At 39.3% G+C, this 23,914-nt stretch overlaps 1 protein-coding gene across 3 annotated transcripts in view; it reads right to left on the reverse strand.

The window, feature by feature from the left end:
• Positions 1-700: 700 nt before the first annotated feature.
• INO80D (INO80 complex subunit D) overlaps positions 701-23,914 on the reverse strand; it is a 72,465-nt gene continuing 49,251 nt past the window's right edge. For all 3 annotated transcript variants that reach the window (XM_040984545.1, XM_040984543.1, XM_040984544.1), the window contains 5 exons: positions 20,319-20,428; positions 17,591-17,724; positions 14,132-14,349; positions 13,262-13,419; positions 701-12,203 (listed from right to left, as the gene is read on the reverse strand). In XM_040984545.1, coding sequence (XP_040840479.1) covers positions 11,038-12,203; positions 13,262-13,419; positions 14,132-14,349; positions 17,591-17,724; positions 20,319-20,428 — 1,786 coding nt within the window. In that variant the 3' untranslated portion in view covers positions 701-11,037. The remainder of the gene's footprint in view (positions 12,204-13,261; positions 13,420-14,131; positions 14,350-17,590; positions 17,725-20,318; positions 20,429-23,914) is intronic.

Raw genomic sequence — 23,914 nt, forward strand, 5'->3', positions numbered from 1 at the left:
AAGTAGGGAGCTGGATGGGAAGTGGAGCAGCCGGGATTAGAACCGGCACCCATATGGGATCCTGAAGTGTTCAAGGTGAGGACTTTAGCTGCTAGGCCACGCCACCGGGCCCTTTATTTTATTTTTATTGCCAAGTTAGATATACAGAGGATGACAGAGAGGAAGATCTTCTGTCTGATGATTCACTCCCCAAGTGAGCACAACAGCTGGTGCTGCACTGATCCAAAGCCATGAGCCAGGAATCTCCTCCAGGTCTCCCACGTGGGTGCAGGGTCCCAAGACTTTGGGCTGTCCTCGACTGCTTTCCCAGGCCACAAGCAGGGAGCTGGATGGGAAGTGGAGCTGTTGGGACTAGAACCGGCCCCCATATGGGATCCTGGTGCTTTCAAGGCAAGGACTTTAGCACTAGACCACCATGCTGGGCCAATCATATTACATATTAACAATCACATTCTAATTAGACCAAAAGGCCCACAACCGGATCTCCTTAGTTCTTGAAGAAATGTACAGTACAATAAAATTCTGTTTAAATCAAAGAGGTGGAAATACCTACCATGGATTAGCAACATCCACAAATATCCAGGTAAAGGAAATTACACTAAAAGCGAAGCTACTTCACAGCAAGATTTATTAATACATCCAAAAGAAAGAAAGAAAAATCATTTTGTCACACTATATACAGATAATACATAGAGTTTTATACACATATTACATCAGTTTTTACACAAGAAAAATATACATAAAAATGTAAACTTTTGTATACAAAAACCCTTAAACAAATTAAACAAGAACCAGATAACAAAAGGAGACCAATCCATTATTATTCATCAAATTTTTAAAACAGTAATACAGTACATTCATTGAGATATAGATGGAAATGTGAGCCATCTCTTCTTGTTTAAAGGGAAATTACAAACCAAAAGCCCATCATCTCCCTTGATGCGGTACCCACCGAACAACACTGCATTCAGTGCCATGGAAAGGCCTTTCCAACAGAACCAAGGGTTCCTATCCCCACCTGCCCATCGCCTCATCCTCCTCTACCGTCTGCAGAAATGAGTGGCTCCTGGTTTTTGTGCATATAACTAAGCTTGCAGACACTATTAAATACAGAAATGAAGACGCTCAGTTTGTAAGTTCCCTTTAAGCAGCTTTTTTTTTTGTATATATTTTTAACATATGGCCTGTTAGCATACCTATGTGCCAAGGTGAATGAGAACACTGAAAAAAAGAAATGCTTTGAGAACTGCTAGTCCTTGCTACCATGCAGTTACTTTGTTAGAAGCGATTTTAAAACTGTCCAATGTGGCATTTACTGGTTTCCAAGAAGCTACCTCACCTTTGATTTCCCACTGCAACTTGGTTTTAACTCACACTCCTATCCTCCAGTTAATACCATAGAATTTGTCAGGAGGCATTTTGTTAAAGGCTGCTTCTGATATCAAGTTCCAGCTGAGCTGTTCTGTAAAACTGTTACAACTCCAACCTCTCCAATTCAGCCTTCCGGGGTACTCCACTATTCCTTTTGGCAATGTCTTAGACTTTAGGACCATCTACCACTTTCTCTCTACAAGGTCTTGAGAGATGTAATCTGCCAATTCATCACAAATGAAATATCAAGCGTTTTTCTCTTAATGTTCTTGACTTAATGTTTTTTGCTAAACTGATATACTAATGAAAAATACCTGAAGCTATGAGGAGTAAGAAATCTGTCAATATGCAACTTGGAGTAATTAAGAAAAAGAAGAAGATAAAACCTTTAGGAAGACCTTTAATGAAATAGATGCAATGTGTGCTTAAGATAGCTTCAAGAGAGAGCTAGAGCTGTCTTTTTTCAAAGCTGAATCCTGAACAAGGCAGAATAACAATTAGGTGATATATTTCCCTGCAGCAAGAGAGTAGTTAACTTCCCCCCAGGCAAAATGATCTTAATGATCATTATTTATTAATGAAAGGAAGAGGCAAATTGGTGAATTAAGTTGATCTAGGAGATGGTGGATGACACACACTAATGGTCAGATCAGGATCACTTTTTGACTGAAATAAATAGGCTGGTTCATGGTACATCTCCGTTTCAAAAGGAGGAAAACTGGACAAAGTTCCCCAAGTAAACTTTGTCTCTCATGGGACAGATGGCATTTTAAAAATAAGTCTTTCAGTCAAAACTACATAACAAAAAAGCAAAAGGAAAAGGAAGATAAATAAATAATGTGGATTTCTTTAGATGACACTTTTAAAAATTCTTAAATAATTTCTGATAATGCATTTAAAATCATTACATACAACTGCTATTGCAGTGACAATATTCCAGTAGGGGCAGCATTTGCTAAATGTAAAAGATTGCCATTTAAAACTCATACATGTACATGTGTATATACAGCCATAAACACTATTTATATACATATATATCTAGAGAGCAACACTGCATTGCCTCTGGGTATCTATATCCACTAACACAATATATACGAGACATACTGTGCGAGTGTATACCAAAGTATATGTACACATGCCCAAACATGTATATATACACTTTTTTTTCCTGTGTGTGCATAAGAGCTTTAAAGGCACAATATCTAAGGATGCAAGTTTTTAGAGATGCAGCAAAGTTAAAATATAATGTCTAAATATGAGAAAAATCCAAAGGAAACAGCAAAATTCATTACATAGGAACTTATCAAAGCAGTTTCATCATGAGAAAAATGAATTACAGATTTCAAGAGGCATACATGTGATATTATATGCTTCCCTTAGGTTAGTGATAAAAGTATGATTAAACCACATGGCAAATCAAACTTTAAATGATGGTGTAAAAATAAACATGGCACTAATATCAGTCATAAAGTCCTAATTGTGTTCCTTTGTAGTTTCAGCAGAATATTCCCAAATCACCTTCCAATTGGTTTTGTTTGGATATTGGCTTTTTGTTTGCATTTGAGACAAAGATGACTCCCAGTTCTCTAAATTGACTATGGAAATTTTGACTAAAACTTGTATCTTCTGGGAAAATTTCAGAGATAAGGATCTTTAAAAATAAACAATCAGCAAATTAATGAAATGTGCTTAAGCCAAATGTTTCTAGCTAGAAATGACATAATTAAGTTGTGTGTGTGGAGAGGAACAATTTTGTTTTGAACGCGAGATTGACCAGAAATATACAGGAAGACAGAGTGGAGTGGAACTGAAGCGAGAGTAGAGCTAGAGTTCATCTAGGATAACCAACGGCAAGGCTATAACCCACAGGACTTCCACTTTAGTACGCACTGATGATGTGCTTCACGCTGTCACCTCCATCTTACAGAGTCATCCAGAGTTTGACAAAGTCTGTTTACTTATTATACACACACATTTTTTAGGGAAATATATGTATATAGCTTTTATCTATACACACACATATACATACGTGTATATATAGATTTATACAAATGTATAAATAAACATAATACTTTTCTATCTTTCCATTGACAAGGCAAGTTCACATTCAGCAAAGTGCCACCACATCCCATATACACATCTCTGTACAGATATACACAAAAGGGTCTGTTTTCACCCTTCAATCAGGGAGAATTTATTCTAGCAAATCCCATTAACCAGCAACTGAAGGGAGAAATGGCACCAGTACAATCTCCCTTCTTTCATTTGCATGCATATGTACAAGAAATATGCAGATTTTCCTAAAATCCAAAAGCAAAAGTGATGAGACTAGAATTTGCTACAAAACACATAACTGTAAAAAAGGGCAACATATAGAGCTTTCCAAGGTCCTGACTGTATCTCAAGATGAAGTAAATGAGGCTTCAAAGACAGCTGCAAACCCAGCTGTATTATCAGAAGCTGTACTGACATACTTCAAAGTTTATGATTTCTTAATATTAAAAATAAATGTGACTGGACCAACTCTCGTTTTTACTATTTTAGATGACCAGTCACCCGTTAATGAATGTATCATAAAGTGACAACTGAAAACTCAAAATACAGGAATGCATTTTAAAAATATTCCACATGAATCAGGTAAAAGGCAAGCGAAGCATACTTTTTCCTATAGCCAAAATACAGGGCTGCAGCAAATAATAACACAAATGAGTAAATGTGGCAAATTTTTAGAAATAAAATCACCTCGGTTTTGAAATATGCACGTTGAAATGATCCCACCAACTCCTTAAACATACCAACACCTTCAAAAAGTTCTTTATAAAAGTCCTAGATTCTAACTTCACCAAGAAAAGATGATTGAAAATCTTACTAGCGTATAAAGAAATCTATTACTAACATAAAAAGTTCAAAAGATCTCTGGTCCCTTCGCTCTAACAGATAAACACAGCTCCTGTCTGTCTCTCTCTCCCCCTCCTACTCTTATGTTCAAAAGTGAGAGGCTGGTTTAGAATCTGTTGTTTCTCATGTCAATTTAAAAATACAGCATAAATTAACCCAAAGATTAAAATAAAATGTACATGATATCAGAGCTAGCCTTTTAACATAAGAATTTGGCATATTTATACAACAGAGACAATGGGAAAGTAATTCCATTACCCTTGACTAAACAAATCATATTTCTATAATACATTCAGTTACCATAGCACACATTCATAACTCTCACACACGTGCCCCCGATGTATATTTCTGCATGTGTGTAAAAAGAGAGACACAAACATGCACACGAGTTAATCCTATATTTAAGTCACAGTGGGAATTCCTTAGTGAGGAGGGATAAAAAGTTCCTGAATAAGACACTGAGAATACCTAGATTCATTATTTTCTCTATTTTACTTCCCGACTTACAGAATGAACTGTAAATTAAAGAGTAGATCCATAGGAAATAAAAGAGATCTTAAAAACTTAGTTTACAAATTCCAGCTACAGTAGTTGGAGTTTGCGTGAGCTGTGTATTTCTACTTACCCTGTAACTAAGCTTCTAACCATCGTAAGTGTAAACCACAGATCATTTACTAAACAACATGATTCTCAATAATTCTATGAGTAATAATAAATGGTCTAAAAGGTGTTCTACATTTTGAGGCCCCAGGATATCCTTTCAGTCCATATATCTGCAAGGTAGCAAAGGATAGCTATACACCTTGACACGGCAGAGATCCAGTGTAAAAAGGTGCTTCACTAGGTTGTTTTGTAAAACAAAACAAAACAAAGCCAAAAAAAAAAAGCTCATATATAATTCTTAAGCTATTAAACACATAGGCAACATAATTCATTACACTCAATACAGCTTTAGTATAAAACTTATAATTTATGAGGTGATGTTAATAGCATAAATTAATATACCTTTTTTTCTTAAAATCTACAATAAGTATTCTGAAAGCTCATTGGGGGAAGGAAATTCTTAAATAAAAGTTTTAAAGCTGTGCATGATGGGAAAGGATTCTGTACGCAGAAGCTGAGATGAGAGCCTGAAGGAGAAAGGGGAAAAGTCCTATGCAAGACACTGTGGGCTCTGAAATCAAATGTTTTCTCTTTCTTGCGCTCTCTTCAATGATGAGTCACCTTTAGTTTCTTTTAAAACTATTGTCTTATTTTAAAAACTGCCCTAATTTCCACAAGGAATCCCTGAGACATACTGAATACTATACAGTGAAAAGAACTGTCACTGCTGAGAGGAACTGATTCAACCCTTCCAGACAGCTGAAGACAATGTCAACAAGTGTCCAACTTGCCACCATTTCAGCATGAAGCCGCTGGAGCCAACTGTACTTTTATGATGCAGGCTGCAGTCATTTCAAGGGCAAATCAGTCTATTCCCCAAGTAAAAGCAATGGTGTGGCATTTAGTTGTATTGGAGCCTTCTGCACTGCATGTAGAAAATTTTTCCAAGGGGAACTTTGGGTGCATATAGAACTTACTTCAGTGGTCCCCAGCTTAAAGGAACAAATCAAAAACAGCGGAAGAAGAGGACTCTGTTACTCTTCAGCTAAGACGAGCGCAGGGAGGTTTGTGCACAGACATGTCAGTGCTGCGGCTGGGGAGGGGCAAGCAGGCAGAAGGGGCGGAGGAAAGCTGTGCTGCCCGGCACGGTTTCCCACAAGTGAAGTTTTTATCTTCTAAGAATGCTTGGCAGAATAAACTTGACATCATCAATAACTCTGCCATTCAAACTAGCCAAATATTTGCAACATTCAGGGATACAGGGTAAAGAAAGTCACACCAATTTTGTTCTCTTTTTCTCCAAAATGCTACATTTCCTCTTATTAGCCCTCTGTGATAGACAGGAAAGGTAAGTCAAGGTAAGAGCTGGAGTGAAAACAGGTATTTTGCTCCTTAGAAATAAGGCTGCCTAAGCCAAACCCACAATCGCAGCATCAAGGACACTGGGTATTAGAACACATTAATTATTCATGTATATTTTATGTTTTCTTCCCTCCCTCAGTGGTTGGATGAAAATGCTTAACAGATAACTGAATATGTTCTTCACTGGCATTTTCCTACAAATCTCTTTCAAGACAGTAAGTAAAATGTTACTTTTTGCTACCGGACATGATTTTGTTTCCCTCTACAATGTCCTATAAGGAAAGCTTGTAGGAGTCAAGATATTAAGAAGTCATTAAACCATTTTTCTTTTCTAAACAGTGCAATAAAGACTCAGTTATCTTGAATATATTGGGGGGGGAATCTATGTTCTTTCATATCTACACACATACTGTGTATGTGTAGATAGAAATATTATATATACATATATAGTGTATGTGATATATAGTGTGTATATATGTCTATATGTTATATATATACCCCCAGAATTTTTTTTTTTTCGGTCAAGAAAAACATCCTTGGAACCATGGAGATATTGGCAATGAGAGAGATACAAATGAATACTGTTCAGCATGATTAAATTTTCTTTCAAGGAATCCTCTAAATTGCCTCATCAAACTACAGTTTTGTTAATAATCATTTGGTAGACCATTCCATTATTCTTTACATACCAAAATGAGAATAGAATAAAGCAGAATTTTAGGAGGCTAAAAAAATAATACAGAAACTGAAAACTAGATACCTAAAACAGTTTGTCATGAATATCAAACTCTTGAAACCGACCCACACACCTTTTGAACTAACATGCAGCAAAGGCCACAGCCCCACAAGCATGGTCGGGAAGCAGGCCACCTGCAGCTGAGCCATGACTCCATGGCAGAGGCAGGACCATGGGCAGGAACCCGGGAGCCTGCAGCCCGGCAGTGATCTGCACCAGCTCTCCATTGCCGTGGGAGCTTTTTCCCTGCAAGATGCACCTTTGACACTGGGGTATGAGGTCCTTGGTTGGGGTGAGTTCTGACAAGGAGAAGCTGTAGTGTTCATCACAGAAAATGATGACCTAACCTTCAGTTGACAGACCAGGCTTATTTAAGAAGTGACTCATAAACAGGTATTTGGCAGAGAAAGATGAACTTTCTTTAGCCTTCAGCTACTAATGACAGTAACATCAATTTTTTAAAAATGGTAATTTTTTTTCTTAAACTTGATTTTCATAGCTACTATTTGCTTCTCATGAAATTATTATCATCTTATAGGGGGACACTAGACATACTACACCACCTGTCAAACTTGAAATGACCCAGAAAGTCTCTTATAAAGCAGTTGTATCCACATGGTGAGCTCACTAGAGAAGACAAGCCTTCGCTGTATAAGATATGTCACGATAATTAGAAAACTTCCATTGCATAGTCTGTCACTCGGTGTAGGTTAAGTTACTGTCAGAGTTGTTTTGGAGCTATATAACCTATCCAGATGTGCAAATTGCTAAGCCATTTTTACAGAGGAAAATATTATGTCTTCAGCATTTTTATTAAAATACTATGAACAGCTATTTAGAGACAGTGAGGGAGAGAAAGCCCATCTTCTCTTCAGATGCTGTAGTTCCGAGTCAGGGATTATCACATATTACATTGGAATTCAGATTCACAGGGGACAGAATGTCCCCATTAACTGCAGCAACTCTGGAAATTAACTCACAGTAACACAAGCTAACTGGCCTTTAGAAATGGTCCCAAACAACTGCAGAAACAGAGTGAACCTCCTTTGACACTATTTCTCATACACTTAACCCCAGAATAAAAGCTAGTTTCCAATAATTAGAATCTTACAGAAGATTTGTTTTTGATTCCAGTATTGCCTTATGATAGCTGAAGTGCTATTTTAAAAGATTCTACTTTTCATATTTCTGGAATAAAAGACACTTCATTCCTTTCGTTATATATCAACAGCATTACTAATAGACTAGAATTGCTTCATTAGCTAGAAGAAAACGTAATGGCATCTCTGGGCTTACAGATGTTCTCTCTTCCAAAGAGGGACTCCCAAGAAACAAGAGCAAAGCAAACAGCAAGCTTGGATGTTTGATTTGAAGGAGATGCAATGAGTGTTTTTTTTTGTTGTTGTTGTTTTGCTAAGTTCTCAACCCTACACTGGTACTTTCTAAGACTACCCTTTCCTCAGCTTTCACCCTGGGCATCTAAACAAAACTGAATTGACTCAAAGTTTTTGGTGTGAAGCTGTAACTGACAACATTCCTGATCATTCCATGCCTCCTTACCAGAAAGCAGAGAAGGGCTTTTAAATGCACATGAAACAGAAAATTGCAAACAATAAAATGTGCAACTTACTGCAAACTCAGTTTTCATAACTGAAGAATTTTAAGCAGCTAACAAGAGGGAGATATAGCCAGAAAAAAATTCAAACCGACTACCTACGATTCCCTTCACTGTCAGAGGGTCAGTAAGGAAGTCGACACACAGCTCTGCTACAACCTTTAGGTTAGTGCACAAGGCAGACTACACCCAATAGCTGGCAAGGGACAGTTCTGTAGGGATAATTACATTGGGACGTGAATATAGCTCAGCAAACTAAATGACACTTGGAGCAGACGTCACCACTCTTAATCATTTCATTACAGTACATTAAAATAAAAAAGGTTATTAACATGGGTTTACAGGTGAGTAATGTTCAAATTATCTATTCTCACCATTCAGAATAGAAATTTATGGCGATACCAAATATAATTTTGCTTTGTGACATAATTTATAATTTAGAAATTTCTCAATCTGCAAAAAAGGCAAAGATATTAAAAAATAAATCTTCCAATCAATTATCATGATTAAAAAAAAGCCTAAGTATATTACAAACATATTTTTGGCCCAAAGGAAAAAACTTTCAATAAATACAAAATAGGGCATATAATGATGACTTCTACAGTCATGTGACATTTCCCCTCTTTATCAGGCACGTGGTATCTGCATAATGCCTGCTGATCACCATTATTCCTTTAAAAAGCAGAGAAAGAAAAGCTTTCAAAAGAAGGGACTGGTTAGAACTAGCATGGCATAAAGAGAATACATACAGGAAGTAGGAAAATACATCCAAATCTTTACCTATGAGAAAGAATTAAAATCAAATATTCCCTGACAAATGAATTATTGTACCACATCATTAATAGATGTCTCTCTACTTATCTTTTAAAATATATATATATATATGTGTGTGTGTGTGTGTGTGTGTGTGAATTAGGCTAGACTCAGGTATAAATAGCCAATGGTATCTCAAGGGACAGTGAAACTTCTTAGCAAAAGCAGAGTAGAGATGCCTTTAAGATCTTTACCTCTAAGATCTTTACGCAGGGCAGCGGGAAAGGCAGGCAAGAAGAAACCTCACATATTCATTTCATAGTCACCAACTTGCTAAACTACCCAACATGATTTTAAACTCTAGAATCCTGGTACTTTAAAAAAAAAATTTCTTGAAACTATTTCCAAATTCGGATTTAAATTATTTTAAAAGTACCAAAGAGTAAGGTAAAATTTCTGTCTAACTTTCATATTCTGCTTTGAAAGAAAATTTAAAATGTGCATCCTTCAGATATTACACATCACTTCACAACTGGTTCACTGATTCTACAAGTGTCTTCAACATTTTACAAATCTTACCAAGGAATCACTACTGTAAACATGAAAAATTCAAAAGCAAAAAGTGGATCAAGGAATTCACAGATTTCATCTTTCAAATCTATCTGACCTATCCTGTTTTTTCACATCAAAATATTTTCTTTAATTACATCTCACAAAGGTATTTCATGACAGAGAATTAAAAAGCAAATGTATGTCTAAACAGGCCAAGTGACCACCAGAGCCCAGACCTTCTTCAGCCCGGCCATCCCTCCAGGCGAAATTTTCATGACACCCCTACACCGCCAACATAAATTCAGACTTTTGTGTTCCGTTTCTTCTTGGGTCAACGTTTAGCAGAGAAGGGTTGTGCTATTCACATGATTAGACTGCCACCTTCCCTAGTCAAGAAACTTCAGTTAACTGGGTGGGGAATATGATCATCCTTACCAGGGTTGTGAGATGCAGGAAAGGAAAAAAGAGCCTTATACTTATTTTGGCAGGGGGGGTTGGGGAGGAAGGGAGAAACAGACACAAAGCAAGCCAATGCGAGAGTTGCTTCCTGGACTGCATAAAAAATGTATGTGTGGGCGTACACATAATCACAGGCGGTCAAAGATGAATTCTTTTCATTAAACACAACTGCAAATGGGAATGGCAGCCTGGCCTCACTGCAGTGTTTAACTGTTAGTGCTAAGTCCCTGCCCTACCCTGCCTCCTGTACATGCCACCTGCTATCTCCTACCCAGGAACTCAATCAATAGGATCATTTTACCTAGAACCACCTATGTAAAAATCTGGCAATAGAATGGAAAGCACTGATTTGAATATAAGGAAATAGTAAAGGGCACTGATAATCTGAGGTATCTTCCACTTCTAGGACTCGCTGCTGAAAATCAATCCTATCCAGTCATCGTGTTGAACCACTGGGACTGAGTGGACCTGCCAGGAGGGAATGAGCACCAGTGCTAAGGAGCACACGTGAACACTGAAGCAAGGTCCACCGCAGGGCTGGCTGCTTGTTGAACTGGGAACGGGTGCCCCTCGAATCCTCATAGCATATTTTAAAAATCTTCTTAGGAAAAAGGGGCAGGGATGCTAAAGAGGAAACAAAGATAGAAAATGCCAGGATCCCCACCTGCCTGCAAATGCACAGACACGCTCAGTTAGGGGAGGGAAAGGGGGAAGATGCATTATTGGTACTTGTAGCTGTGGCACCTGTTACTGTGAAGCCTGTGGGAGGGGCTATTGAGCTGTGGCTGGGCTGCAGGTCCTTAGGAATGCCACTGTGAGAACTCAGCTGGTGGCCGAAGGCTGCGCTGAACTGAGGGAGTTGCTGCTTGGGAGAGGTGGAGGCCATGAGTTCAGCGGAAGGCCCCATGCCACTGAAGCTGGTCTGTGGCAACCCCGGAAGCACACTGGAGCTGCTGGGGGTCGCGGTGGCGAAGGCAGGTTGTGTGGTCTCTGAGTTCGAAGTGGTGGGTGGTGTGGAGAGGGAAGTGGAAAGAAGATGTCCATCTGCGCCGAGAAGGTTGCTAAATGGAGAGGGATCTCCAAGGTTGACAGGGAGATTGCCCCAGTGAGTTCTGGGGTTCACCACTCCTCCAAGTGGCACCTCGAGTTGGGTTGGAATCAAGTGCTGCGCCATGATGGGCATCTCTGCTGAAAAGGTAGCTGCCATATTATCACCAGAGTAGGATGTTGTATGGGGAGATGTGATGTGGTCACTGTAGGGAGACGGCACGTGCTCACTGTCATAATGGCTTCCATGGGGCGAGGAGTGTGAATGGTCACTGCTGTATTGCTGTCGTGAGGTGATTAGGTCATCTGCCTTGCTCAGCAGCTGGGCAGGATGTGGCCTCTGGGAGGCATGGCTGCCATCATGAAGTCCATGAAACTGTCCTGGGAAGGCTCTCTCCCCAAGTGCACTCTGGCTGATCAGAGTGGCAGAAGTAAGGCCAACGTTGGCTGGGGCAGAGAACTGCCCCTGGATCTGCCCTGCCAGGGGTGTAGGTGGGTTAGACAAGGTAGCAGAACGGAGCAGGTTCTCGTCCAGCTCTAGACTAGAAAAATTATCGTGTACTATGCGCCCATTCAGCAGCTCTCCTAGGTCCGTGTTGACTTCTCGGCTCAGGGACTGGATTCCTGAAGCTCCAGTACCTGTGGAGAATACCCCTATTCCTCTATCTGATAACTCCTGGACTGGCACACCATCTGACTGGGTAAGTACCCCAATGGTACTCAGGCACTCGAGAGAAGTTACAGCCTGCAAGGCCCGTTCAAGCTCCTCAGCCTCTTCGGTAGTCGGGAGGAGGTCTCCATTCTTTCCTGAGTCAACAAAAGCCATCAAGAGTCAGTAGAGCTTTGATATATTCTATTCACAATTGCACAATTTCTTATATCCTTTTACCTCTCAATCTTTTGCCATTCTTTTTTTTTTTTGTAAATATTTATTTATTCTTATTGGAAAGGAAGATTTACAGAGGAGACAGAAGAAAAGATCTTCCATCCGTTGGTTCACTCCACAGGGGGCCACAATGATCAGAGCTGAGCTGATCCGAAGCCAGGAAACAGGAGCTTCTTCTGGGTCTCCCACGTGGGTACAGGGTCTGAAGCCTCTGGGCCATCCTCAACTGCTTTCCCAGGCCACAAGCAGGGAGCTGGAGGGAAGCGGAGCAGCCAGGACACAAATTGGTGCCCATACGGGATGTGTGCAATATGAGAATGTAGCCTCTGAGTCATCTCACTGGGATCAGCCTTTTTTCATTTCTAATTAAAGTTTATAAAATGGAAGCCCATTGATCCATCTCAATTTTATTTCCAATAAATAAAAGAAATCTACTTTTGGGCTGGGCACTGCAGCATAGTGAGTAAAGTCTCTACCTGTGATGCCAGCATCCTATGTAGGTGCTGGTTCAAGTCCTGGCTATTCCATTTCCAATTCAACTAATGGCCTAGGAGCAGAGGAATATGAACATGGCCCAAGTGTTTCAGCACAGCCCAACTCCAGCCGTAGCCATCTGGGGAGTGAACCAGTGGATTGGAGATCTGTCTCTCTGTAATTCTGCCTTTCAACTAAATTCACCTTTTAAAATTAAGTCTACTTTTATAACTTAAAGATATCTAATGTGTAATGGCAAAAGAAACATTCTAAGAGTAAAGAAGGGAAAATCACTGAAGAATAAGTGGGATTAAGTAAACTTTGTATTGGAAAAAGTATCCTTCAACTTCTATACAGAGTGGGTATATATATATATATATATATATATAAAGCACATGAGATGTGCTTTAAGTGGGTATATATATATATCCCACATCTCATGTAACTGTTTTCTTTAATACATACATTAAAAACCTGCTTCCTTAGATCAAAATATTGACCATACCTTCAAAGAAATCAAAATCTTGTAAGTCGTCAGGTAGCCGTGGCAAGACGTCTGAAAAGTCTTCCTGGTTCAATTCCAAGTCGTGTGGAATGTCGGTGATCTCATTGGCAATGTCATCCGGCAACTCATCAGCACTCAGCTCAGGTGTGGATGGGCTCCTGGCAAAGACGACCACTTGGTACCACTACTTCCCTTACAGCTTCACACCAGACAAGCTCATCGAAAATGCAAAGAGCCTAATGCCAGGTAGGTTTTCAAATATTTAATGCCAACAAGGGAAATCCCAACTTAAGATGTGTCTGTCATTATTTTAAGAGAAAGAATTGTGAAGGCAGAATCATTGCAAAAAGACAGACTCCGCTATGAGCACTCACATTTCTGTAACTTTTAGCCATTTACTAAGAGAAAACAGTAAGTAAGGGTCTTTACTTCAAATTAGCACAATGAATCACACTTTAACAGTGCGGCAATTCCTTTTAGAATTTTAAAAATTAAGTTCTAAACAGGAAATAAACAGTTAAAAATCTAAATTTTAATTAAAATTTTAACTTTGAGCTGAGACAGAAGCCTAATTCATCAAGTGAAAATGCTTAATCTTTTGGCCAAAATTAATAACACACCACATGTTTGATGTGCTCTTTCTATTGGAATATGTATGTAATTTCTATTCAAATAGAAAACAAATTTGATCATATACAATTAAAAATTCTCAGTTTCAGAATCTGCTTTATTTTAGATGCAACTCAAAGTAGATACTAAAATTTGTCCCCCAATCTGGACTGATTCACAAACGGCTTCTGAAGTCCTAGAACCAACACCACGATAACCTTGTGACGCAGAGAGAAAGCCAACCCCAGTGCCACTACTGACCGGATCTGAGAGGCCTCCACTGGCAGTGAGACGCTGGTGGGCATGCTGAGGTTCCCTTGTGGGACTGCAGGGGGGATGGGTTTCTGGGGTCGACGAGGTCCACGCCTTCTCTTCTTCTTGTGTTTTTTGGTAAGAGCAGGAGGCTTGGTTTTTTTCCTGGGTTTCCTCTGCTGCTGGTGCTGAACTTTACGGGAGTTATCTCCTCTCAAGAAATTATCCTTCAAGACAAACAAATGGGTTTTAAAAACCAAGATTATGGAGGGAAAATAATCTGTTGAAAAATATTTTTGTATTTCTTAATACTTTAGCCAACACCTGAAACTGCACATGAGAATATGAAAAATATTGATTTAACTCACATCAATTTAACATTGAGTTCATCCTGCAAATAAGGCCAGTGTAGTAAGAAGTGTCATGGTATCAGAGAGAGAAAGCAGCAAGCTGTATTCTCAAAAACTTGCTTACCTGCTTTCCCAGGGAAATTTCTATGTGCACATGTATGTATGTATGTGTACATAGATCTAATACAGTGAAAACTAGTCAAAGATGAAATGAATATCTCTTCGGGATTCACAAAAGGAAAATTATTTCCAGTTTTGAGAAATGTAAGGATAATACGTAAGACTTTAAATAGCTGGGAAAAGGTGAGGATCACTTAGGACTAAAGCAAATGTCACAAACATAATCAACCCAAATTAAATGGTTAAGGACAAGGGGAATGGAAATGCAAAAGAACCTTTGCAAAAGAATTCTCAAGAACCAACAGCTGCTTGGACATACTGGGGATGAAGGGATAATAAAGTTAGAAAATATCTCCAAGGTTTCTGCTTTTGGTGATTGGTGCATGATGGCAACATCAGTAGGTTTGGAAGAGAAGTTAGGAATTCATTTCAGCTAATATATAGTTTGAGATATGCAGATGTTTAGGGAAGCAGAAGAAAACATCTAGTGCATGGAAATTAAAGAAAGGGCAGGGGATGTAGACTTGAAAACCCATGACACATTAAAAGTCCTTCAAATAATGTCCAGGGGTTGGGGAGAGAAGACAAAAGGAGGGGACAAGAAGGACACAGAGTATACCTGCTGCGTTTCAGTGAGCGCGCAAAGGGAGAGCAGTCAGTACAGAAAACAAGAAGCTTCCATCGTGTCATAGAAAGAACGCTGTGTGCCTCCGTACGATGGTATGGGAGGGTGACGCCTTCACTAGGACAGTGGAGCCTGCATGAATGGGATCTGCACCCTGACACAAGAGGCCACACAGAGCTGGCTCGCCATCTGTTACGCAGAGATCTTGGGTTGGGAGGCTGCAGCCTGGAGGAGGGCCCTCACTGGAACCAACCATGTGGGTACCCTGCATTCAGACTCTTCTGTAGTTTAGAAACCACCTGGTCTCTTGCACACTAACCAACAAAGCTACCACCTTCCATCAGTCTTACTGTGTACATCTTAATACCTCTGCATCAATTTTATAATTGTTGCCATCTTACAACCTCTGTCTGCCAGGAGATGGTCATTAAAGGTGGAAATTGCCCACACATGCCCAAAGCAGGCTACAGTTCTTTGTACTGGCATCGTTCAAACTGAAGTATAGGCATTGTTGGTACTACATGTGGTGGGAAACTATTTGTGTTTGCAGAAAGGCACTAAGAGCAATAAGGGTATAAAATTGCTATTAGTGGAGCAAGTGGTTATTACTGAAGAACTGATTACTTAAGTTTTCATTTTTTGCTAAGCAACAACAAAGTGATAAAGACAAATAACAAAGTAGATGAAGTTGTGTTATAGCTGACATGGGGCTAGAAAATGCTGCCTTTTACATGTCAAGTGGTACAGAAACCTTAATGATCCAAAGATAAAAATCTATATCAAAGTAAATTTTAGCAGCACTTACAATAAAAAGTAAAAAGCACAAATTCTAAGAAAGCATTGCATCATTAGCAACATTTTTCCTTCTTTGGTGATATCTAAAGCTGGACTTTTGCAGTTGATGCCATCTTTGATTCAAAGCATTCAGTGGTAATTCACAACTAGATACATTAAAAGATCAGACAACAACAAATCAAGACAAATAAGAACGAATTCAGGACATCCAAAAAACTGTAATCCTATTCAAAAACTTGAATGCAGGAAAAAACATGGTTCTCCTAGGCTGATCCTCTGTAGCCCTGCAATATTTCGTAGTCTTACATCAGGCATGCCACATGGAACTGCCCATGATCTACACTCTGCCTTGCTCTTGACAGCCCCTCATTTAGTCCCTCCAGAGAGCTTTCCCACTGCCTGGAGCAGTGGATGGGGAACTTTTATTCTGCTAAAGGTCACTGGGTACTTGTAACATCAGTCATAGGACTAACAGCATCATTGACTTAAAAATTCACATGCTATAAACTTACTGAATTTCAGGTCATACATGCACTTGCCTTTGGACAGCCAGACCAAACACTTTCATGGACCATAAATAAGCCACAGGCTGGACACACCTTACTACTCCTGTGCTAGAGGCTTGGCTGGCAACAAGTGCTCCTTATCTAGCCTTAGTGAATACTAGAATACCTTTCACCTCCCACTTTCTCACTGTCATATTCTACCTTTACATCAGGACAATGCACTTGACTGCCTGCTGCATACTGCATGCTCTCCTTCCTGCCGGAACCTCCAGCACTGCCTGCAGCGCGCACTTCCTGTAGCTTAAACCTTTTCTGCCAATGGCCATCTCATTGCAGAAGTCTTTCCCAAGTGCACAACCATTAATCTATCTATCCATTTCTTACTGAGTCATCTCTGCTCTAAGAACGAAGCATATAGTAATGAAGAAAAAAGTTCTTGGTCTTGTGAAGTTTACATTCTGGAAGGGTAAGACAACAAACAATTATTCTCATATGTTAGGTTAATCGTAGGAAGAAAAAGCAAGCACAGTATACAGATAAAACTGATACAGAACAGGGAATTGGAAGACTTTTTTGGTGAGACACTTCATTACAGGCCTGAATGAAATGAAGGTGGGAGCTGCCAAGAAGCTTGGGAAAAGAGCATTCCAGCGAAAGAGAAAAACCAAGATCAAAGACCCTGAGGCAGAAGCACACTCTGTGTTTACACAGCAGCAAAAAGCCAGCATCTTGACAACTCCAGGATGAGGAGGGCGAGAGAGGAGGGGAGGTAAAACAAAGCACAAGGGCCACACCAGAAAGGGCCTCATGGACTGTGGTAAGAATCTGGATTTGCTTTAGATACGAAAGGGGCCTTGATCAAGCTTATTGAAAGGATCGGACATGTATTCCAAAAAGCCTGCTTTAAAGGCTAAATTATGCCATTTGCATTTTGAAAACTGGGTGCAGAAAACAGACTAAGACTGAAGGGTAAATTACAAAGCAGTAGTATAAATGTATTGAGGCAGGGGCCAGCATACCGCTGTGTCTTGGTTTGAAAGTCTCTGTTGCAGACAATCAAAGGCAAGCTTACCATTTTTTTGGCATGCTCTTCACACAGGGGTGTCTGGTGTGTGATGTCAAAAACGGGCACGGAACACTGCTGCCCGTCTGCGAACTTGGCCGTGCAGCTTGAGAAGAGCTGCTGGGAGCGATTCAAGAGGATATCTGGGTTTTGTTTATAAGAAAAAAACACACTGAAACCATGTTATTTTCCATTTCCTATATATATCTTGTTTCTCCCTTTAATGATGTGCAATTAAATATAATTTTTATTATCTATAAAAGCTGAAGTACTAGCTCCGCTACTGACATAGAAGCATGATAATGGTTGAATTTACCATCATTAGCTATCTGGTATAAATACTTCTGAAAAAGTCTATTCTGCTCTCAGCTCCCAACAGCAGCCTTCTTTATGACCATTCTTGTTTCTCTTTCTTTTGCCTGAAAATTTATTTATCTTTACTTGAAAGGCAGAGTTACAGAAAGGAGAGACTGAAAGATCCTCCATCCAGGCACTTGGCGCCGTGGCCTAGCAGCTGAAGTCCTCACCTTGAACGTGCTGGGATCCCATATGGGTGCTGGTTCTAATCCTGGCAGCCCTGCTTCCCATCCAGCTCCCTGCTGTGGACTGGGAAAGCAGTTGAGGACAGCCCAGAGCTTTGGGACCCTGCACCTGCATGGGAGATCCGGAAGAGGATCTGGGCTCCTAGCTTCGGATCGGTGCAGCACCGAATGTTGTAGCCACTTGGGGAGTGAATCATCGGACAGAAGATCTTCCTCTCTGTCTCTCCAACTCTCTGTATATATCTGCCTTTCCAATATAAAGAAATAAATCTTAAAAAAAAAAAAAATCCTCCATCCACTGGCCTACGTGCAAATGGCTGCAACAGCTAGAGGTAAGCTAATCCAAAGCCAGGAGCCACAAACCTCTTCCAGGTCTGCCACATGGGTACAGGGTTCCAAGCACTCAGAGCATTCTCCACTGTTTTCTAAGGCCAAAAGGATCCTTACTGGGACAGAATTGAAGCAGCTGGGACAAGAACAGGTACCCATTTGGGATTCTTCAAAGTGGAGGATTAGCCTGTTGAGCAGTAAACAGTACAGACGGCCCCATGGCCATTCTATAAAGCAGATACTGTCATCTGGGGAGTCATCTCCTTCCTATCACAGTATTTCCTGGAAATTCCCTTACAATGGTTTAAAAACTTTTACAAGAAAAACTTCCTGGGGTGGCATTTGCCCTTGCACTTAACACAGTCACATCCTCCAACACAGTGCCCAAGTTTGAGATCCAATTCCACTCCTGACTCCAGTGCAGGACCTGGAAGCAGTGGGGATGACTCAAAGTTACTGGGTTCCTGCAACCTACATGTGACACACAGGCTGAAGTCCCAGCTCTCGCTTCAACTTCCAGCAGCACATGGGCATCCAGGAAGTGAACGCTCTCTCTCCACTCTGCTTCGCAATAAAAATTAAAACAAAATAAAATTCAATGATACAACCTGGGACTGGCACTGTGGCATAGCAGGTAAAGCAATTGCCTCTGATGCCAACGTGCCATACGGGTGCTGACTCGAGTTTCTACTTCTCCGTTTCCCATCCAGCTCCCTGCTAGTGGCCTGGGAAAGTACCGGAGGATAGGTCAAAGCCTTGGGACCCTGTACCCATGTAAGAGACCTGGGAGAAGCTCCTGGCTTGTTTTGGACCAGCCCAGCATCAGCCAATGTAGCCATTTTGTAAGTGAACTGCATATGGAAGCTTTCTATCCTTTCCCACTGTAACTCTGCCATTCAAATACATAAACAAATCTTAAAAAAAAAAAAAAGAGTATAAAGATATAATTATAAAATGCTAATCTGTTCTACTTTGAAAATCTCATTTTACTGTCGTAAAAGCTCAAACTTAACGAAAACCTAGTTTTAAATCCAAATTTTACTTTTAAATTTGCCAATGTCAACTTTATATCATCATCATCTTTACGCACTCACACATTGAGCCATTACATTTCCTTCATCTGTTCAGGGAAGACATTGGCTGTTTATGCAGAAGGCAGGATAATAAAGCCTTTACTACACAGGGACAACTGCTGAAAAAGCTGGGAAAGTGCAACTCCAAGAACAGAAAGGAAGGCAGAAATCAGACAGTAAAGAAGAGCAATTGACACTATCTAAGTTGTTTAAATGTAATCTCATTTTCAGTATTTAACAGAAGTGAGAGGAATGAGACTTCATGAGCAGCCTGAAGCGCCCCAGCACGGTTTTACTCGTTTACTATCCTAATGCAACTTCCTCCTCTGTGATGTCTACTTCCTCGGACTAATTACAAATCAACACTGTACTGGCTGCAGTAGCAGGTTAATCTTATAGAAAAAAAGGTACCTAGAGAACTGTGGGACTGTCTTGAAAGATGAAAAACAATTTAAAATCATGGGATGTGGCTTTTTTCCCCATCGGTGTTAGAGCTGAATCTTTCATGCTACCTGACAAACCAGATTTCTATTAATGAGCTATAACTGACAGCCAATGAAAGAACCTGCTCCTTCCTGTCAATCTTGATTATTTTGTTGTGATTCTTGAATGAATAATGACAATGATATGAAGCAGAAAAAAAATTACTCAGGATTCCATGAAAATCACAAGTTACATAAAAAATGATCTTAAACATCAGTTATAATTTCAAAAGCTATTAACTGGCTTTAAAAAATGAAGTACCCAGTCCCAGATGAGTGACTGGGTTTTCAGTGCACGTTCAAAGGATACGTTGAAAACAGTGCCTGGTGAATGGAAGGGCTCTGTTAGTGCATGGTTCCCCCTTCACCGTTCCGCTGCATGTGGCTGCTTCCGCCTCCCTTAACGTGGTCTGGCTTAAGCTAAGGAAGAAAAGAAAGACAAAATTAATTTTTTAAAAAAATGCTTTAAAAATTCAGGGTAAAGTTTCAATATTATGTTACCACTCTTAAATACCCACTTTTTTTTTTTTTAGAATTTAAATTGTTTTTTTTTGAAACTCGGATTTATAGATGAGACAGAGAAGATTCCTCCATCCACTGATTCACTTGCCAAGTTGCCACAAGGGCCACAGCTGAGCTGATCAGAAGCCAGAAGCCAGGAGCCTCCTCTGGGTCTACCATGCAGGTGCAGACTCCCAAGGCTTTGGGCTGTCCTTGACTGCGTTCCCAGGCCACAAGTAGGGAACTGGAACGAAAGTGGAGCAGCTGGAATGTGAACCAGTGTCATATGGGATCCTGGTGTGTGCCAGGTGAGACCTTTAGCCACTAGGCTACAGCGCCCACCACCCACATTTAAACTACTTATACTATCTTCAGTCATGAAATAAAATGTAATTATGAGTTAGAGAAAGCAAATATTATTACAATTACCAAACATGTTATTTCTCCAAGCCATGACATTCAAAGCAAATTAACCAGCTGAGAAGAGGCTGTAAGTGTCTGTTTCTGTTTTTATTTTTAAGGGATATTTTGGTGTCCTTTTTGATAAAAGGAACAAGAGACAGAAAAGTGATGAAGAACTTGAGGCTAGAATTGAACACACTTAGATCTGAATGTGTTCTACCTGTAACTAGCTGTGTGACCCTGGGAAAACTACGTAGCCTTCCCTTACCATGTAACATGCAGACAGGGCACTTCACACCATCAGTGCTACTTCCAGCGTGGGAAGATCCAGCACACATCTCAACCACTTACATACAATATACGCTGTGAGAAACACTGAACCGTGACTTTTGGTCATAAGTCACAAGGATTTGGTTCCTGTCTTTATCCCTAATTAGTCAGGTCCCTCTCACACCATAATGCATAATCATTTTGCATGCTTGCAGATCTTCCCCCATTTTAATATTTAAAATTTTTTTTGAATAGTTTTTTCCAATTATCTTTCTTAGGGCTTTATGAAATGATTGAAGCTAAATAGGCAATAATACAGAATCTGTATTACATGCAAATTTACATAAAATCTAAATAAAAGAATCCTTTTATTCTAATTACCACTCTCATAGATACCACTCTCATGGATACCCAAGGGTAGTCACGGCACTTGCCTTAATCAAGAACTTTGCAAGATTTGTCAGGATCCCAAGAGTGGAGAAGTGGGTCACTACAGAATTCATTTCTTCTTAAAGACTTTTACAATATCCCGCAGCAGATGTCTAACTATTAACTTCAGCTTTGTAGAAAGGATATACAACTTCCAATAAATAAAACTTTACTATTATGGCAGCTAAGCTTCCGTTTTCTGATCTAGACTTTCATATTGAGGGAGCAACTTTCAATGAACAATTTACTACTTTCATCCGTTATCTACTAAGCCTAACGTTCAACACATTCCCTCACTTGCTTTATTCTAGTCTTCTAAAGAAGCCATTCATTTCAAATTTTAAAAATCATCTGATATTCCAACTTACCAATCAATTTCTCTCTTAAAAAATAAATCCAAAGGCAGAAGTGCAATACCCTCACAGCTAATATGACGTAAATAAGCTACAGATCTACTTTTTAGATTAACAAATGATCATTTAAACAATCTTTCAAAACAAAGTGCCCAAGCTTTTTAATGTTGTTAATATGAAGATTCTTTGTTCATTTCTTGTAATATCATACATAAACAATGATGTTTTCACACAAACATCAGTTACTGTACAATTATGGGCTACAAAACATGGACCTTTGGTGTTCAGTGGAATATTCCACATACTAACAAATGCCAAGAAGAAGTAAAGAAGTAAGAAAGTAAAATAGTAAGAAGAAATGCTTTTCATACTCTTCATTTGTATACAATCTCGACCTTAAAAGGATATATATATTTAGCAATTTAGTTTTTAGTTTCTAAACCATTTAGTTAAATGTCTTGTGAAACTAGGACTTTATTAGCAAAATACCAAAATAGCAGGAATTAGGGAACTAACAACTACCTTTTATGAACCTAAAACACAAAGTACGGCGATGAGCTGCAATCACTGTGAAGCACTGTTATATCATTTCAGTGACATGACAGGCAATAAGCTTTTCAATAATCATGGGGGACATAACCAAATGACATCATATCAATCTGGAAGTTTGGATACAGTATATTATGGTACTTTGTTTTCTGAATAAGATTATGTTATCATCAATTACTTTCTGTAACTACCAGTAAATTTGGTTTGGGAAGTGTTGTGAAAAAAAATCATAGAATCATAAATTATTTTCTACAAACTTGTCCCATGTTCATAGTTTCAAGTACAGAATTTTAGTGAAAAATTCCAACTTTGTGCAAATTGCTCCATGCAATCTGGGACAATCCTGCAGGATTGCATTCTTACAGCCCTGTGTGCATCTCAGGAGCGAATCAGTGGATAGGAGTTTTCTCTGTCCATGTCTCTCAAATAAAAAAGTGAAAAATTTAAAACATATACATAACAGCACTCATCAGGCTTAGAAAATACAACTTTTCAGTTTCTGATTATATTACAAATTGTTTTGAAAGAATACAATCTAAGCAATTGTCATTGCACTTAAGCATTGAACACATAGATAAACTTCAAAACAGAAATTGGCTCACATTTCCTCACTAAAATATCAATCATTTCCAATATATAAACAGAGTGTCGTCCAAAGGAATGTTTAGTAAACATAAATCATGGCTTCAAAAAAATCTTTAAGAACACAGGGGAATGATTCTGATATACTTCTAAGGGGAAAAGATTTTTTTTGAATGTACATAAATACTATAAACCTAGGTTTGCTTAAATGCCCACATACAGCAGAAAAAGTCCACAGACTGATATATATCATGTACTGTTAAAAGCTGTATTTTAATAAACTAATATCATAATTAAATAAAAATGGAATAAATTCAGGGAAACAAAAATATACCCAGCATAGTCTTAATTTTGCTTATTAATATAAACACACAGCTACATGGAGATTTTACACACAAACATACATACACAGAGACACACAAATGCAGAAAGACTAGAAGGAAATAAACCATAAGTGCTAATAATATTTCAACTCTGTTTTGTGAGCGTCAATATTAGTGGGTTTTTTCCTTTGTTGTTTTTCCAAAGGTTGCACAATAAATAAATATCTGCATTATAAAAAGAACAAATTCCCCCCTCCAAAAGAAAATTCAATATAATAAAATAGCAGAAACACATAATCTGTTGGGTAATGTACACATCAACAGAAAATAGCCTGAAACTGTCAAAGAACAAGAGAGAAAGCTGTACTTGTAGAATAGTAATGGATCAGCTGGGCTGATCCAAAGTTAGGAACCACAGGCTTCCCCTGGCTCTCCCATGTGGGTCAGGGAGATATGGCCAAGGACCTACGTTATCCTCCACTGCTTTCGCAGGCTAA

The sequence above is a fragment of the Ochotona curzoniae genome, unplaced genomic scaffold (genome assembly GCF_017591425.1).
Source record: "Ochotona curzoniae isolate NIBS_2020 unplaced genomic scaffold, NIBS_Ocur_1.0 contig_4148, whole genome shotgun sequence".
Classification (NCBI taxonomy): domain Eukaryota; kingdom Metazoa; phylum Chordata; class Mammalia; order Lagomorpha; family Ochotonidae; genus Ochotona; species Ochotona curzoniae.